This window comes from Macaca fascicularis, chromosome 14 (genome assembly GCF_037993035.2).
Source record: "Macaca fascicularis isolate 582-1 chromosome 14, T2T-MFA8v1.1".
NCBI lineage: Eukaryota > Metazoa > Chordata > Mammalia > Primates > Cercopithecidae > Macaca > Macaca fascicularis.
The window spans coordinates 116,017,688-116,033,760 of record NC_088388.1 but is presented as its reverse complement, the minus strand read 5'-3'; the positions used below and the strand labels follow the sequence as shown (position 1 = coordinate 116,033,760).

General features: G+C 44.7%; 1 protein-coding gene across 2 annotated transcripts in view; it reads right to left on the bottom strand.

Annotated features, from left to right (window-relative positions):
* Positions 1–6,765: 6,765 nt before the first annotated feature.
* Positions 6,766–16,073, bottom strand: part of PAFAH1B2 (platelet activating factor acetylhydrolase 1b catalytic subunit 2) — a 28,582-nt gene continuing 19,274 nt past the window's right edge. For both annotated transcript variants that reach the window (XM_065529019.1, XM_005579740.4), the window contains exons 5-6: positions 13,877–13,999; positions 6,766–10,382 (exon numbers count right to left, since the gene is read on the bottom strand). In XM_065529019.1, the coding sequence (XP_065385091.1) occupies positions 10,104–10,382; positions 13,877–13,999 (402 nt within the window). In that variant the 3' untranslated portion in view covers positions 6,766–10,103. The remainder of the gene's footprint in view (positions 10,383–13,876; positions 14,000–16,073) is intronic.

The following is a 16,073-nucleotide window of genomic DNA, read 5'->3' as shown; positions in this document are numbered from 1 at the left end:
CTTAAATTTTTTATATTTAAAAAAATTTACAAGTGTTCTACAATGTACATATATTGCTTTTTTTTGCGGGTGGGGGACAGGGTCTCGCTCTGTCACCCAGGTTGGAGTGCAGTGGCACAATCTCAGCTCCTTGCAACCTCTGCCTCCTGGGTTCAAGCAATTCTCCTGCCTCAGTCTCCCGAGTGGCTCGGATTACACGCATGTGCCACCACACCCAGCTAATTTCTGGTTTTGGTAGAGATAGGGTTTCACCATATTGGCCAGGCTGCTCTCAAAACTCCTGACCTCAGGTGATCCACCCACCTCGGTCTCCCAAAAGTGGTGGGATTGCAGGCATGAGTCACCGTGCCCAGACACATATATTGCATTTGTAAGACAAATTAGACTTTTTTTTTTTTTTTGAGATGGAGTCTCACTCTGTCGCCCAGGCTGGAGTACAGTGGTGTGATCTCAGCTCACTGCAACCTCCGCCTCCTGAGTTCAAGCGATTCTCCTGCCTCAGCCTCCCACGTAGCTGGGACTACAGGCACCCACCATCACACCCTGCTAATTTTTTGCATTTTTAGTAAAGACGGGGTTTCACCATATTGGTCAGGCTGATCTCAAACTCCTGACCTCAGGTGATCTACCCCCCTCGGCTTCCCAAAGTGCTGGGATTACAGGGGTGAGCCACCGTGCCCGGCCAAATTAGACATGTTTAAAGGAAAAGAAATGTGGCCATCTCTGAAGCTGTCAGACATCCTAATAAAGCCACCCAGATCAGTGCCTTGTCAGAGTTCTCTCAGCTGGCAGGATTGCAGCAGTCTCAGCTGCCAGCCCTGCCCAACTATCTGGAGCCTTGTTCCAATGAAGACTATTTTACCTTATGACCAAGTTAGTTATATTTACTCATTCCTGCAATAAATATTTAATAAGCATCCACTATGTGCCAGGTACTGTTGTAGTTATGCTGGGCAAATGGTGAGTGGGGGAATTAGTTTTGGCCTCTGTCCAAGCACAGCATACTTGAGGATGAAGACCAGAAGCAAGCTGCAGCAATTGGTGAACCCTTTGGAAAAGGAAAGTTGAGGCCGGGCGCGATGGCTCAAGCCTGTAATCCCAGCACTTTGGGAGGCCGAGACGGGCGGATCACAAGGTCAGGAGATCGAGACCATCCTGGCTAACACGGTGAAACCCCGTCTCTACTAAAAAATACAAAAACTAGCCGGGCGAGGTGGCGGACGCCTGTAGTCCCAGCTACTCGGGAGGCTGAGGCAGGAGAATGGCGTGAACCCGGGAGGCGGAGCTTGCAGTGAGCTGAGATCCGGCCACTGCACTCCAGTCTGGGCGACACAGGGAGACTCTGTCTCAACAAAAAAAAAAAAAAAAAAGGAAAGTTGAACCCTTTGGAAGGTTTGAAAGTGAACCCTTTGGAAAGTTCCTTTTGGAAACCCTTTGGAAAAGGGTTCACCAATTGGAAAGTCAGCTGGAAGACAACCTTAGGGGTTTCCTTGGCAAACTCCTCATTATACAAATGAGGAAAGTGATGCTCAGAAAAACTTCAACCCATTAGTACCTCACTAGACCAAGTTTGCATCTTGGTCCACTACCATTTCCAGCACATCTAGGCGAATACGGATCAGAGAATCCTCAGGATGACAAGAGGTTTCTTCATCATGAGCCCTCCATACATTCAGCTGCCAAGTTTGGAGAATCAGTGTAGGATTTCCACAGTCCATCTGGACTTTTCTTTCATGGTAATCCTGCTCATCTTGCCAGTAAATAATCTGAAACATTAAGAAACACTCCTGATACATTGCCCAGGCTGGTCTTGAACTCTTGGCTTCAAGCGACCAGCCTCAGCCTCCTGAGTAGCTAGGATTACAGGTGGGCACCACTACTCCAAGTTGGCCTCGTAACTTTGGGGCAAGATGTGACCCTAGGCCTGTTTTAAATGCACATCTGGAGTCCTACTTCACACTTAATTCATCTTGGGAGGTGAAGCCCAGAAATCTGCAATTTAACGGGGCACTCCAGGAGCTTGCTATGCACAATGAAGTTTGAGAACCACTGCTCTGGAACCAAACAACTGTGGACTATCACTATTTCTGTATGCTCCCTTTCCCCTGGCAATATCTGGAGAGAAATCCATCCAAGCAAACTCTGAAGGGATCCTTCCCTTTTGCAAGGTCTCAAGACTTAACCTTTGAATTGTCAGGACCCTGGGTCTACAGAGTGGGAGGGCAGCAACCGCAGATTTTCTTGCTGTTCCCAGGTCTGCAGAACTTTCCTCAGTCCCTCTGCCCCACCCTGCCAGGGAGGGAACAGCACAACTCACTTATGAATAGGTCCTTTCTGAGGTCTGTCCACTGGGAGAGAATGCCTTTTTGTTGGCTGCAGCAGTCAGCAAAAAAGGGCAATAGTGGGTCTCAAAGTCAGACTTGTGAGCACACAGGGGAGATGTCGGGGCATCAGGGATGTGATCTTGGTCTTGTGCACAGGTCCAGCTACCACATTCCCTGGCATAGTATACAAAGAGCTCAATCCTAACCCTGGCCCTCAAGTGGTCAGGGTGGGGCCATAAGGCTCCGATGACTTCTATTTCCCTGTGGACCACCCTTCCTGAGTGTTGAATGGACCAAAGAAATGGGACCATTCAACACACAGCTGAGGAGGTTGCTGGACCCATAACTCCAGCTCCATTTTAAGTCATAGGGGATTAATGAAGTTTGGGGTGAGAAGACAGGGAGGAAGCTTCAGGTGGCTCAGGGGTATTGTTAAAATGACCTGAAGATAGCCCGGTGCGGTGGCTTATGCTTGTAATCCCAGCACTTTGGGAGGCCAAGGTGGTTGGATCACCCAAGGTCAGGAGTTCAAGACCAGCCTGGCCAACATGAAGAAACCTCATCTCTACTAAAAATACAAAATTAGCCGGGAATGGTGGTGCATGCCTGTAATCCTAGCTACTTGGGAGGCTGAGGCAGGAGAATCACTTGAACCCGGGAGGCAGAGGTTGCGGTGAGCTGAGATCGCGCCATTGCACACCTGGGCAACGAGAGCGAAACGCCATTAAAAAAAAAAATGGCCAGGCGTGGTGACTCACGCCTGTAACCCCAGCACTTTGGGAGGCCAAGGCTGGTGGATCACCTGAGGTCAGGAGTTCGAGATCAGCCTGGCCAACATGGCGAAACCCCGGTCTCTGATAAAAACACAAAATTACTTGGGCGTGGTGGCAGGTGCCTGTAATCCCAGCTACACGGGAGGCTGAGGCAGGAGAATCACTTGAACCCGGGAGGCGGAGGTTGCAGTGAGCAGAGACTACAGGCCATTGCACTCCAGCCTGGGCAACAAGAGTGAAACTATCTCAAAAAAAAGAAAAAAAAGAAAGAAAAGACCTGAAGACTGTACTCGGAGCAGGATTTCGTAAGAATCACAGTAAATGGATTAGCTGAATCCAATCAAGTTATTTAGGAACCTGGGAGGTAGGGAGTAGTCATGCCTATTGGTGGGAGACAGAATCAAAACAGATTTTAGAATCAAGTAATGGTATAACTTTAACCCAGAAAAAAAGGATTCCAAACCAACCGCTCTGAAGGAAACGGACCTGAAGCTGTTTTCACTGTGATTATAAAAAGGGCTGTTTTTTCATTTGGTGCTTAGAAAGAATTGTCCCAGACATAAGCAGCTCCAGCAGCAAGAAGAGTTCAGCACTTCTTTCCATCATACACGTTCTGTTCTTTCCCAGGGCTGCCCTTGTGTCTGGCTCTCTCTCTTCCTACAAGGACTGCGAAGACTGGATGGCACGTTACCGTGAGAAATCAGTTAAAGACACAGGATTTAATCTGCCATACTGAGGAAAGTCTCAAACCTGTCACATGGCTTCATGGTATTATGGAAAAAGCAAGGACTTTGATGTCAAAAAGTTCTACAGTTGCTGGGAGCCGCGGTGGTTGTCCTGACGCGTAAGGAGACGAGGCTACACATTTGAGGCCAACCTGGGCAGCATAAAAACCTCTCATCCATTAAAAAAACAAAAAAGGAAAAAGAAAGTTCTACAGTTATATCCTTGCATTGTGTGCTTCAGGCAAACCACTTAAGCTTTCTGAGCTTTTGGAAGCCTTGTCTGGACTTGGTCTCTACTGTCCTAAGTACTCACAGTGGAGCTAAGCTACCCTGCATTCACCATCCTATTGTCTAAAGAACAGGAAGGGAGATGAAGGAGAGAAGCTCTGACCAAGAGGGCAGTACTTTCTCCTAGAGATAGATCAGCCACTTTCCATTTCCTAGAACTGGGCTTTCACCATTCACACTGGGAAATATCTGCGATATACTCAGGCCCTGCATCTGGCTCCCTCTGGCCACGTGATGAAACCAACATCAGAGCTTTCCAGGAAACAAGGCTGGTCATCAGGTTGCAGAAAACAAGCAGATAAATAATTGATCGTCTCAAATCTCTGCCTCCAAAGATCACTGATAAAAATGAGCCAGCTCTCTTATTTCAAGAAAGCTTGGGTCTTTGGCTTAGAAATCAGGACAGGCAGCCGGGCTGCTGTTACCACACCTGTTATCCCAGAACTTTGGGAGGCTAAGGCAGGCCAATCGTCTGAAGCCAGGAGTTCGAGACCAGCCTGGTAAACATGGCGAAACCCTGTCTCTACTAAAAATACAAAATCTAGCCAGGTGTGGTGGTGCACACCTGTAATTCCAGCTACTCAGTAGGCTGAGGCACAAGAACTGCTTGAACCCGGGAGGCAGAGGTTACAGCAAACTAAGATTGCACCACTGCACCCCAGCCTGGGCAACAAAGTGAGACTCTGTTTCCAAAAAATAAAAATAGAGTAGGAGCTAGACCAGCAAAGGAGTAAGAGCATATTCCAGACAGGGGGCTCCCCACTACGGGCAAAAACATACAGGTAGGTTTGGTGCTCTTGGCAGAAAAGTTCAAAGTAAAGGGTAGAAGGTTACAAATTAAAGAGGCCAGGTCATGGAGAGTGTTAGATGTTACATTTAACGGCTTGAACTTGATCTTTTTTTTTTTTTTTGAGACGGAGTCTCGCTGTCGCCCAGGGTGGAATGCAGTGGCCGGATCTCAGCTCACTGCAAGCTCCGCCTCCCGGGTTTTTACGCCATTCTCCTGCCTCAGCCTCCCGAGTAGCCGGGACTACAGGCGCCCGCCACCTCGCCCGGCTAGTTTTTTGTATTTTTTAGTAGAGACGGGGTTTCACCGTGTTAGCCAGGATGGTCTCGAACTCCTGACCTCGTGATCCGCCCGTCTCGGCCTCCCAAAGTGCTGGGATTACAGGCTTGAGCCACCGCGCCCGGCCCGAACTTGATCTTTTAAGTCAGTGGTTGACAAGCAAGCTGCAGTACACTGGTGTGTTACGAATCCACTATAAGCGTGCTGCCAAAGCTTGACCAGGGTGTAAAATTCACATATATATATTCACATACATATGTGATACATGAATTAAGCCAGAACGACCCAGCAAATAGGCAAAAGGCATAGCATAACATCAGACCACAGCCAAAGATTGTACGTTTAGCAAAACATTGCAGATCTTTACTTTGTGGCTATGTAAAAACACGTCGCTGGGTTAAGATTTCATCTCTGCCATGGCTGGAAAATAAAGTAGGGGATGGATTCTCATGTTGGTTTCTCCAGTTTTGCCAAGTACAGATGCTGGTGAGGGAGCTTTTTCTTTGTTCCATATCACTACCTCTTCCACTTGTTCTGGGCCATTTAAGAGGTTCACATGGGGTAATCCAGATACAGTAAAGCAAAGCCTCAAGATCCAGGCTGTTTTCACTGCTGCTGTGTGGCCTGCAAGCAGCTGACAAAGGCCTCCAGGAGTGTGGGTGGAGAGGAACTTGGTGTGATGAGATACGGGGGAAGCGGGAAGGGCAGCTAGAAAAACAAAATGTCTCAATTTATCTCCAAATTTTTCCTCCTAGAGAGAAGCAAATCATTTTAATCCAATAGTATACCACTGAGGTGAAGAGTGATAAAGCGAATGATACAAAGATCACAGAAACTTTTAGCTGCCAAGGAACATCATACTGGCATACCAATTCACTGTAATTATTGCTGGCCTGGTGGTTGCTGGTGTTAGTCATCAGGATAGGTCCTGATGGACCAGTTAACCGACCCTTGTTCTAGTCTCATTATCTCTGAATAAGAGTATTTGGAGGCAGCTGTTTTACCCTGGGGAGGTAAGGGTGATAAATGAGTCTGTGCTCAAGGTTCATGTCCTCTATGCTGTAGTAACACTATGTTTTGTTTTTTTTTTTCCGAGACGGAGTCTCACTCTGTCACCCAGGCTGGAGTTCAATGGCGCAATCTCGCCTCACTGTAACCTCCACCTCCTGGGTTCAAGCATTTCTCTTGCCTCAGCCTCCAGAGTAGCTGGGATTACAGGTGTGAGCCACCATGCCTGGCCAGTAACACTGTATTATAAAGACTGATGACACTCACCCAGTTCAGACGAGGTGGTCCACAGCCTACAATCCAGACTAATCTTATCTGCAAAACTATTCCAATCTAATGGAAAAGAGTAGACTTCAAGGATGGCAGTTGTGCTTTCTGAGGGGTCCTTATACCTACTCATCCCACCCTACCATCCTACATGCCCGAGAAGGCAAGTGATGAGTCAGCCTGGTACATTCAGTTCCACAGTAAAGCAGCAGGATGATCTAAATATCCAATTTCCTTATAAGGCAGGGAAAAACCATCCCTTTTTTTCATTAGAATCCAAACTATGATAAAGGAGACAGAAAGACATCAGCAACTTTGAGCAAAATGTTTACATTTATATTGAAATATACACTAAAACAGAATGAGTTCTACTTGTCAATGAAACTTTGCCAAAGCAAAATCACAAACTTCCAACGGGGAGGTCCAGTCAGCTAGCAGCAGTGATCCCCAAGCAGGAACACCAAGAAGCCTGGGGGACCCCTCTCCAAAAAGCCTCCTTTCAAGAGGCCCCAACTCACTTCTCCCACATGCACCCACACGGATTTAGGAGCTTAGACATGCTCCTGATTTTCATATATTTTTAGTTTCTTCTTCACTGCAATAAATATAAAGTTGGCAATGCTCATACACCACAGCACAGACAATATTTCAGGCTTTAGCATACAACTGTAAACAGTGACTAGGTTAAAAAAATAAAATAAAGTAAGTTGGACTTTTTTTTTTTTTTTTTTTCAACAAAGAGACAAAATTCCTTAGAGCCGGGCATGAGCTACTCAAGATTTGTTTTGTTGGATTAAGGTTTCTGACAAAAGATTCTGGTTTAGGCAGATGCCCTTGACAGTTCAAGTAGACCCAGAGTGGTAGCCAGAGCACTGTCTACAGCAACCAAGAATACATGGACTGGAAGACAACCTGCCCTAGATCACCCTTGGCAGTACATCTTCAAGCTGCCACATTCCAGATATGACCACAGACATCTTTATAGTTCCATCACTGGCTGCCATCTAGTGTAGCAGGAATGCGTGGGCGAAGGAATACAAATCTGCTGGGAGGAAAAGAGAATAGTATCTCTGCTAGCTGCCTGGAAAGTTGGCCCCTTAATCACAATGACAACTAGGACATTTCACTTGGACAGTGCATTAAATTTATAGATTTTTTTTAAAACTACAAAGACCAAGCAGTAAGTTCTGTCATTGACGCAAACTGGGATGTCAAAGAAAAATAGATTAACTATTTTTACCTAAAGTAGTGCAAAGAAATCTGGCAAAAAATGAAAGTGAACTCAATATCTGCACATCAGTAACGGGGCAGAATTTTATTTAAAAGGCTAGTGGTTCAAATACTATTGCTTGAATAGCTCTGGTAGATATAAAATGTAGTAACATCTGAGGTTTGTACATATGAGCAAAGGAGCTGAGGGCCAGCTCACAAAGGGATATGTGATCCTCAGTCAAGAAAGAAGCTAAAAGCGCATGCTGCAGGAGTAACCTAATGGATTTATTTGGACTGTACTCCTACCTTCTGACAAACAAAAAAGACCTGGATAGAAAACTGTCTTTCCACCCACAAAAATCTGGCTTAATTCTTCTTCCTATAAAACTATACCTCAGCTAAGAAAAAAAACTCTTGTGAAAAACTCAACCTCGGCTACTAAAAATAAAAAGGAAATTTTTAATATCGTAAACAAGTTTAGTAAACACCATGTGGATTTTCTGTTGTTAATGAAGACATGATACATTCAAAAAAGTATGTATTTTTTAAAAAGAACAAAACAAAACAATTTTCTAGAAAGAGACTTCACAAGAAAAAAATGAGCCCAAGTTTTATCCCTCAAGCAGAAATGGGTCTTAGCACAAATCAGTAAGCCCTCCTCCAACATACAAAAACACTGAAATTTGCCTTTCAAGTACGTTACTGAATTTGAACATTAAGCAGAATCACTGCAGAGTGTATTTTGATGGGTTACTTCAATACCCACCTGGTCCCGTTCAAAATATCTATAGATCCAGTTTTTATATATTCCATAGGTATACTGATAAAACCATCTACTATCCCATTTTTTTAATGGCAGTTGTTATATAGCTCAAGCAAACATTAAGGTCAACAAATTCTCAGATTAAGTACATTAATAAGACACCTTAGAAGTGAAATAAACCTAGTTTTTACTAAAATGATGGGATAAAGGTAGTGTCTATGCTGAAGAGCAGCTTCACTTGTTTCCCCACGGAAAAAGGCCCAAAATTTTTGGACGATACTTTAAAAACTAAGCCAATAAGGCCAGGCGCAGTGGCTCACGCCTGTAATCCCAGCACTGTGGAGGCTAAGGCGGGCAGATCCCCTGAGGTCAGGAGTTCGAGACCAGCCTTGTCAACATGGCGAAATCCTGTCTACTAAAAATACAAAAATTAGCTGGGCATGGTGGCATGCACCTTTAATCCCAGCTACTCGGGAGGCTGAGGCAGGAGAATCATTTGAACCCGGGAGGTGGAGGCAGCAATGAGCCAAGATCGCACCACTGCACCCCAGCCTGGGCAACAAGAGTGAAACTCCATCTCAAACAAAACCAAACAAAAAACAACTAAGCCAATAAAAAAAATATATACACCTTAAGATATTATAAAACTTGAAATAATGTCAGGTGCTATGGAATGGGAAACAAGAGTTCTGATTCCCCTCACCCCCCAAAAAGCTGTAACAGGTTTTAAGGGAAAAACAAAACCAGAACTCTGAATATGAATAGCAATACACAGACTCTATAGCACAGAACACCACACAAGAATGAGTTTTATAGCAGTACTATCATGACAGTAACTGGCTGGAGACTATACTTCCAGCAACAGGGTTCCTAGGTCAAAAATGTGTTAAAAGCTTGTAATGTCAACAAGGACCAAAAAAAAAAAAAAAAGAAAAAACAGGAGGGGGGGAATGAAGGGGAAAGGGGGACATGAAGGGGAATAGGCAGGAAAGGCTGCATGCACGGGTCTGTTACAGACATGATATTCAGCAGCATAAAAATAATACCCTCCAAAGAGTCCCTCTAGTGGGGCAAAACCTGTTTTTCACTGCTAAGCATGGAAAAGATTAAGAAAGCAGAACAAACTCACTTCTATACTATAGCATCTTCCATATATGAATGACAAGCATGTTCAACCTGATGCTACATGTTAAGAAAATATTCAGTATACATGAGAATCTAAGCAACATAAAAACAAAAGGCTAAATTATGAACCTTAAAAAATTGGAGAAAACATGTTTTAAAGCCAAGTAGGATGATTCTGATTATTATTATATATGACATAATCCACAGAAAGGCCAAGAAAAGAATCTTCATATTGTTCAGTATTTAGGCTTGATGTTGTCCTAGGAAAACAGTGATAATTCAATGAATGTGTTACACATACAACTAAAAAGTCCCCTTCTGGTTTCAAATGAATTTAAACAACAATCTTCCTTGGCTAATTTTTCTCCTCTGTCAAACAAACTTTCTATGTACAGGACCAGTTTAAATCCCTCCTCCCCTTCAAACACTAGATATGAACATCCAGGAACATTCTACAATGCAAAGTGCCTTAAGAAAGAGAAGGATTCTGTAGTGCCAGTGATAGAACTGATCTGAGGAAGCTGAGATGCTAGTAACACTGATGGGAGCCAGTCAGGCAATGGTGGTTTGTTTCTCCTCAGGTGTTTCCTCCAACAACTGCATGATCAGTTCATGCAGGGGTTTGCAGATCTTTGCATAGCCCCCTCCTGTCAGATGCAGAAAATCAAACATGTCGTGGCAGGAGATGGCACCGTCCGAGTGCACAAAACCCCCGTCGGTATCCAGGAGCTGCACGTTGGCAAGCTTCGGCAGCGAAACCTTGAGGAGTTGGTTCACCTTGGCGTTCTTTTGCCTCAAAGGATTGGGTTTCTCACCTCGAGGTAACAAACCCTGGGGCACAGCGGAAAACATTAAATTAGAAGATTCACTTATTTTTCTCTACTTATTATTTGTAACTTCAGATAACATCTCCATTTGGCGCTTTCTATACCTTTGATTTGTGAAACACTGGAAAATACTGTTTGAATGAAAGCTAACCATTTCTTCTTAGTATTTTCACGGGTTCCCTTCTGTCCCTTAATTGTTGGTATTCTTCAGGGACCTGCCCTTTGGCCCACTAAACACTTTAGCCAGATCTCTTCCTAGAGCTTCAGAATTACATATTAAACTTCCAGCCACAGAAACAAATTTAAATGTTCCCAAGGCATTCCCAACTGATCCAAAAACAATTCATTAAACTATGCTCTTCCTCTTTACCAACTGGTCATTCCAACACCTCCAAGTCTCTCATCCCATATATCTATTTAACATTAAATTACTCAACTTTTGCATCCTAAATGTCATTTTCTTTCCTCCATCCTGATTATATACACTGCTACAGCTCAGGAACTTATCTCCAATCATCCTAATTACTATAAAATCTCCTGATTGGTCTTCCCACCTCCAATGCTGTCTGCCCTTCAATCCGTTCTCCATTTGGCTGTCAGAATAATCCAGCTCATAGATACACATCATCTATTAATGCCACATGGAAACTACACCATACTATACTATAAGAAAAAGAGGTGGAATGAATGCTGTCTTGATGAATCAGAGCCATTCACCCTGGAATAACCCTGGAACAACTGTTTTAATTTTGTCTCCCTGTAGCCCTTTTCCAACGGCATATATACTAGGATTAGGCATGAATTACCATGCCCAGCCAAGCAATTCTAAAGATAATATGCACATTTCCACTTAAATACACCATAAAGTTTGCACACAGCCCTTTTAATTGTAATGTGATTACTGCTCTCATATTCAATGACTTATGTAACCATCTCCATGATACTACTATTTAGGTTATTTCCAATGTTTTAGTATTATGGATAACACCATAATTAACATTTCTGCATATCCAATTTAAAAACAAAGAATATGGAAGGATTACTCAGCAACAAATATTTCCTAAGCAAATACTATGTACTAGTCACTATACTTAACAGGTGGACTCTTAACACAATCCTTTCCGGAGTAAGGCAGGTATAAGTAAGTACCTCAACAAGTAAATGAAATGCCTTGTAATAAAAAAGATCTGGCTCCCCAGCAACTGCGAATAAAATCCAAACATCCCAACAGCATACAAATTCCTACATGACCTGGCCTGGCGCAGGGGCTCACGCCTGTAATCCCAGCACTTTGGGAGGCTGAGGCAGGCAGATCATGAGGTCAGGAGTTCGAGACCAGCCTCGCCAATATGGTGAAACCCCATCTCTACTAAAAATATAGAAATTAGCCGGGCATGGTGGCGTATACCTGTAGTTCCAGCTACTTGGGAGTTTGAGGCAGAAGAATCACTTGAACCCGGGAGGCGGAGGTTGCAGTGAGCTAAGATTGCATCACTGCACTCCAGCCTGGGCAATAGAGTGAGACTCCATCTCAAATTAAAAAAAAAAAAAAAAAAAAAATTCCTACATGAGCTGGTTGTGGCCTCTTTCTCCTAACCATCCCAGGCTCAAACTTTATGCAGCCTCCTCTGCTCACCCAAAAAACATATACATGTACAAGCCTTTGCTCAATTCTCTTTATTTTTCTAAAATACCTTCTTTCTTTCCCTATTTTTCTGGAAACCAATGAAGTCTTTAAATGTAGATGTCAACTTTCGTTAAACACCTTTTCACCTTACTCTAAACAGCACACAGTATAATAATTCTCTGTGTTGCTGTCTCCATACACTAGACTGTGAGCTCCTTGAGACATAAACTATGCCTTACTCATTTTTGTATGCTCAAGAACTAGGATAGTGCCTTGTACACAGTGATCCACAGGTTTTTTGAATAAATGACTATCTTCCTAACACCATCTCACTAAAGAACTAAATTTATATCAGATTTTGCTAAAACATATTTCAAACTGAACTAAGAATATCTACAGCTAGACTTTTTTTTTTTTTTTGAGACGGAGTTTTGCTCTGTTGCCCAGGCAAGAGTGGAGTGGTGCGATCTCGGCTCACTGCAACCTCCACCTCCCGGGTTTAAGAAATTCTCTGCTTCAGCCAGGCACGGTGGCCCATGTCTGTAATCCCAGCACTGTGGGAGGCCAAGGCAGGTAGATCGCGAGGTCAGGAGATCGAGACCACGGCTAACACGGTGAAACCCCATCTCTACTAAAAATACAAAAAATTAGCCAGGCGTGGTGGCGGGTGGCGGGTGCCTGTAGTCCCCGCTACTCAGGAGGCTGAGGCAGGAAAATGGTGTGAACTCGGGAGGCGGAGCTTACAGTGAGCTGAGATCACGCCACTGCGCTCCAGCCTGGGCAACAGAGTGAGACTCCGTCTCAAAAAAAAAAGGAAGACATTCTCTGCTTCAGCCTCCTGAATAGCTGGGATTACAGGCACATGCTACCATGCCCAGCTAATTTTTTTGTATTTTTAGTAGAGACGAAGTTTCACCACCTTGGCCAGGCTGGTCTTCTTTTTTTTTTTTTTTTTTTGAGACGGAGTCTCGCTCTGTCGCCCAGGCTGGAGTGCAGTGGCGCGATCTCGGCTCACTGCAAGCTCCGCCTCCCGGGTTCACGCCATTCTCCTGCCTCAGCCTCCCGAGTAGCTGGGACTACAGGCGCCCACAACCGCGCCCGGCTAATTTTTTGTATTTTTAGTAGAGACGGGGTTTCACCGTGGTCTCGATCTCCTGACCTTGTGATCCGCCCGCCTCGGCCTCCCAAAGTGCTGGGATTACAGGCGTGAGCCACCGCGCCCGGCCAGGCTGGTCTTCAACTACTGACCTTGTGACCCACCCGCCTCGGCCTCCCAAAGTGCTGGGATTACAGGTGTGAGTCACTGCACCCGGCCTACAGCTAGACTTATACTGAAACAGACAGCTGTTCACCTTTGAGACCATGAAGAGTTAATGCTGTAATTCTACAAAAGGGTAGTACCTTTCTGTTCAGGGTACAACTATAAAGTATCCATTTTCTTGCTGATGAAATTTTTCATGTTTTAGAGAAGATTAGAATGTCTAATATACCATCTTTAACATATTAGCAGTAGAACAGGACACTTACAAAATAATCCAAATATAGGTCTAATAAAAAGACTCAGGATTCAGACAAATCTCATGTGCAAATTTGCAAAACATTATGGAGGCCAAAAAAAAGGGGGTACTGAGGCACCAAATGGCTTCCATACTTCCAAACAAGGATGCATGGATAAAAGATGGCCCCACAGCTGGTATGGGGGATGATGATATCAGAAAGACAGTAAGATACATTAGAGAAGAGGTCAACAAAAGTATGATAAACTGCTTCCACCTCAAGGTTCTCTAATATTCACGAGCAATCACATTTCTAAAAAGATTCCTCAGCTGACCTAAAGACATCAAACTCTCTACCCACCAAAGACTACATACCAATACAATGATTTTGGCCTGTGGCTGCCTTGTGTTGATAAGTTGTACAATGGCCTCAATCCCACCTGCTACCTCTTCTGCTGTATTTTCGTGGTTGTTTGTTCCTACCCAGACAACAATGACCTGCAATTGAAGAAAGAAAAAAAGGGGGTAAGGAGGAGATAAATATCCAGGAATAAAGGAACGTCCACCGTTTAGATGAAAACCTTCTTTTTCTTTTCTTCTCTTTTTTTTTTTTGAGATGGGGCCTCGCTCTGTCACCCAGACTGGAGTGCAGTGGCACCATTTTGGCTCACTGCAACCTCCGCCTCCCACGTTCAAGCGATTCTCCTGCCTCAGGCTCCCGAGTAGCTGGGACTACAGGCATGCACCGCCATGCCTGGCTAATTTCTGTATTTTTAGTAGAGACTGGGGTTTCACCATGTTGCCCAGGCTGGTCTTGAACTCCTGACCTCAGGTAATCCACCCGCCTTGGCCTCCCCAAGTGCTGGGATTATAGGTGTGAGCCACCACCCCTGGCAGAAAATCTTATTTCAAAAAGCAAAGAAGGAAAGATAAACTTCTCAAATGGTGCTGGCTAACTTCAACTGGGCAGCTACCTTACTAAATTTTCTTTTAAGAGAGGCAGGGTCATGCTACATTGCCCAGGCTGGTCTTAAATTCCGGGCTCAAGTCATCTTTCTTTGGCCTCCCAAAATGCTGGGATTAAAAATGTGAGCCACCACACTCAGCCAGGGCAGACATCTTAATGCACTGATTTATGCCTCATATCAGAATAAACTCTAAGTGGAATAATATTTAAGTGGTAAAATTGTACTAGGAGGAAACAAGAGAGAATTATGTCATGCAACAGGGAGCTAATTTCTCAAAATCCAAAAATTATACAAAAAAGATTAATAGGCCGGGCGCGGTGGCTCAAGCCTGTAATCCCAGCACTTTGGGAGGCCCAGACGGGTGGATCACGAGGTCAGGAGATCGAGACCATCCTGGCTAACACGGTGAAACCCCGTCTCTACTAAAAAATACAAAAAACTAGCCAGGCGAGGTGGCGGGCGCCTGTAGTCCCAGCTACTCGGGAGGCTGAGGCAGGAGAATGGCATAAACCCAGGAGGCGGAGCTTGCAGTGAGCTGAGATCCGGCCACGGCCCTCCAGCCTGGGCGACAGAGCGAGACTCCGTCTCAAAAAAAAAAAAAAAAAAAAAAAAAAAGATTAATAAATTTAATTATATAAAAATAAAACCTGGAAAGGTACAGTGGCTCACATCTATAATCTCAATGATTTGGGACGCTGAGGTAGGAAAACTGCTTCAGCCCAGGAGTTCAAGGCTGCAGTGAGCCATGATCACACCACTGCACTCCAGCCTGGGTGACATGGCAAGACCCTGTCATGGTATAAATACACAGATGCACTCAAGGAAAAGAGTCACAGAGGTGGAGGCTGGAAGGAATTTTAATAATTTTTTTTTTTTTGAGACAGTTTTGCTTTTGTTGCCCAGGCTGGAGTGCAATGGCTTGATCTCAGCTCACCGCAACCTCCGCCTCCTGGGTTCAAGCGATTCTCCTGCTTCAGCCTCCCGAGTAGCTGGGATTACAAGCATGGGCCACCATGCCCAGCTAATTTTTTAGTATTTTTAGTAGAGACAGGGCTTCTCCATGTTGGTCAGGCTGGTTTCGAACCCCCGACCTCAGGTGATCTGCCCGCCTCGACCTCGCAAAGTTGGGATTACAGGCGTGAGCCACCGTGACCGGCCTCTTTATTTTTGAAACGGAGTCTTGCTCTGTCACCCAGGCTGGAATGCAGTGGTGCGATCCTGGCTCACTGCAACCTCTATCTCCTGGGTTCAAGTGATTCTCCTGCCTCAGCCTCCTAAGTAGCTAGGATTACAGGTGCATGACACCACACTTGGTTTTTTTTTTTTTTTTTTTAAAAACCAGAGACAGGGTTTCACCACGTTGGCCAGGGTGGTCTTGAACTCCTGGCCTCAAGTGATCCACCCACCTCGGCCTCCCAAAATTCTAGGATTACAGACATGACCCACCACGCCCATCCAACAAGTTTTTCTCTTTAGAAAACAAAAAAAAAAATCAGTCTGGCATGGCAGCTCAAGCCTATAATCCCAGTATTTTAGGAGGCTGGGGCGGGAGGATCATCTGAGGCCAGGAGTTTGACACCAGCCTACGCAACATAGCAAGACCA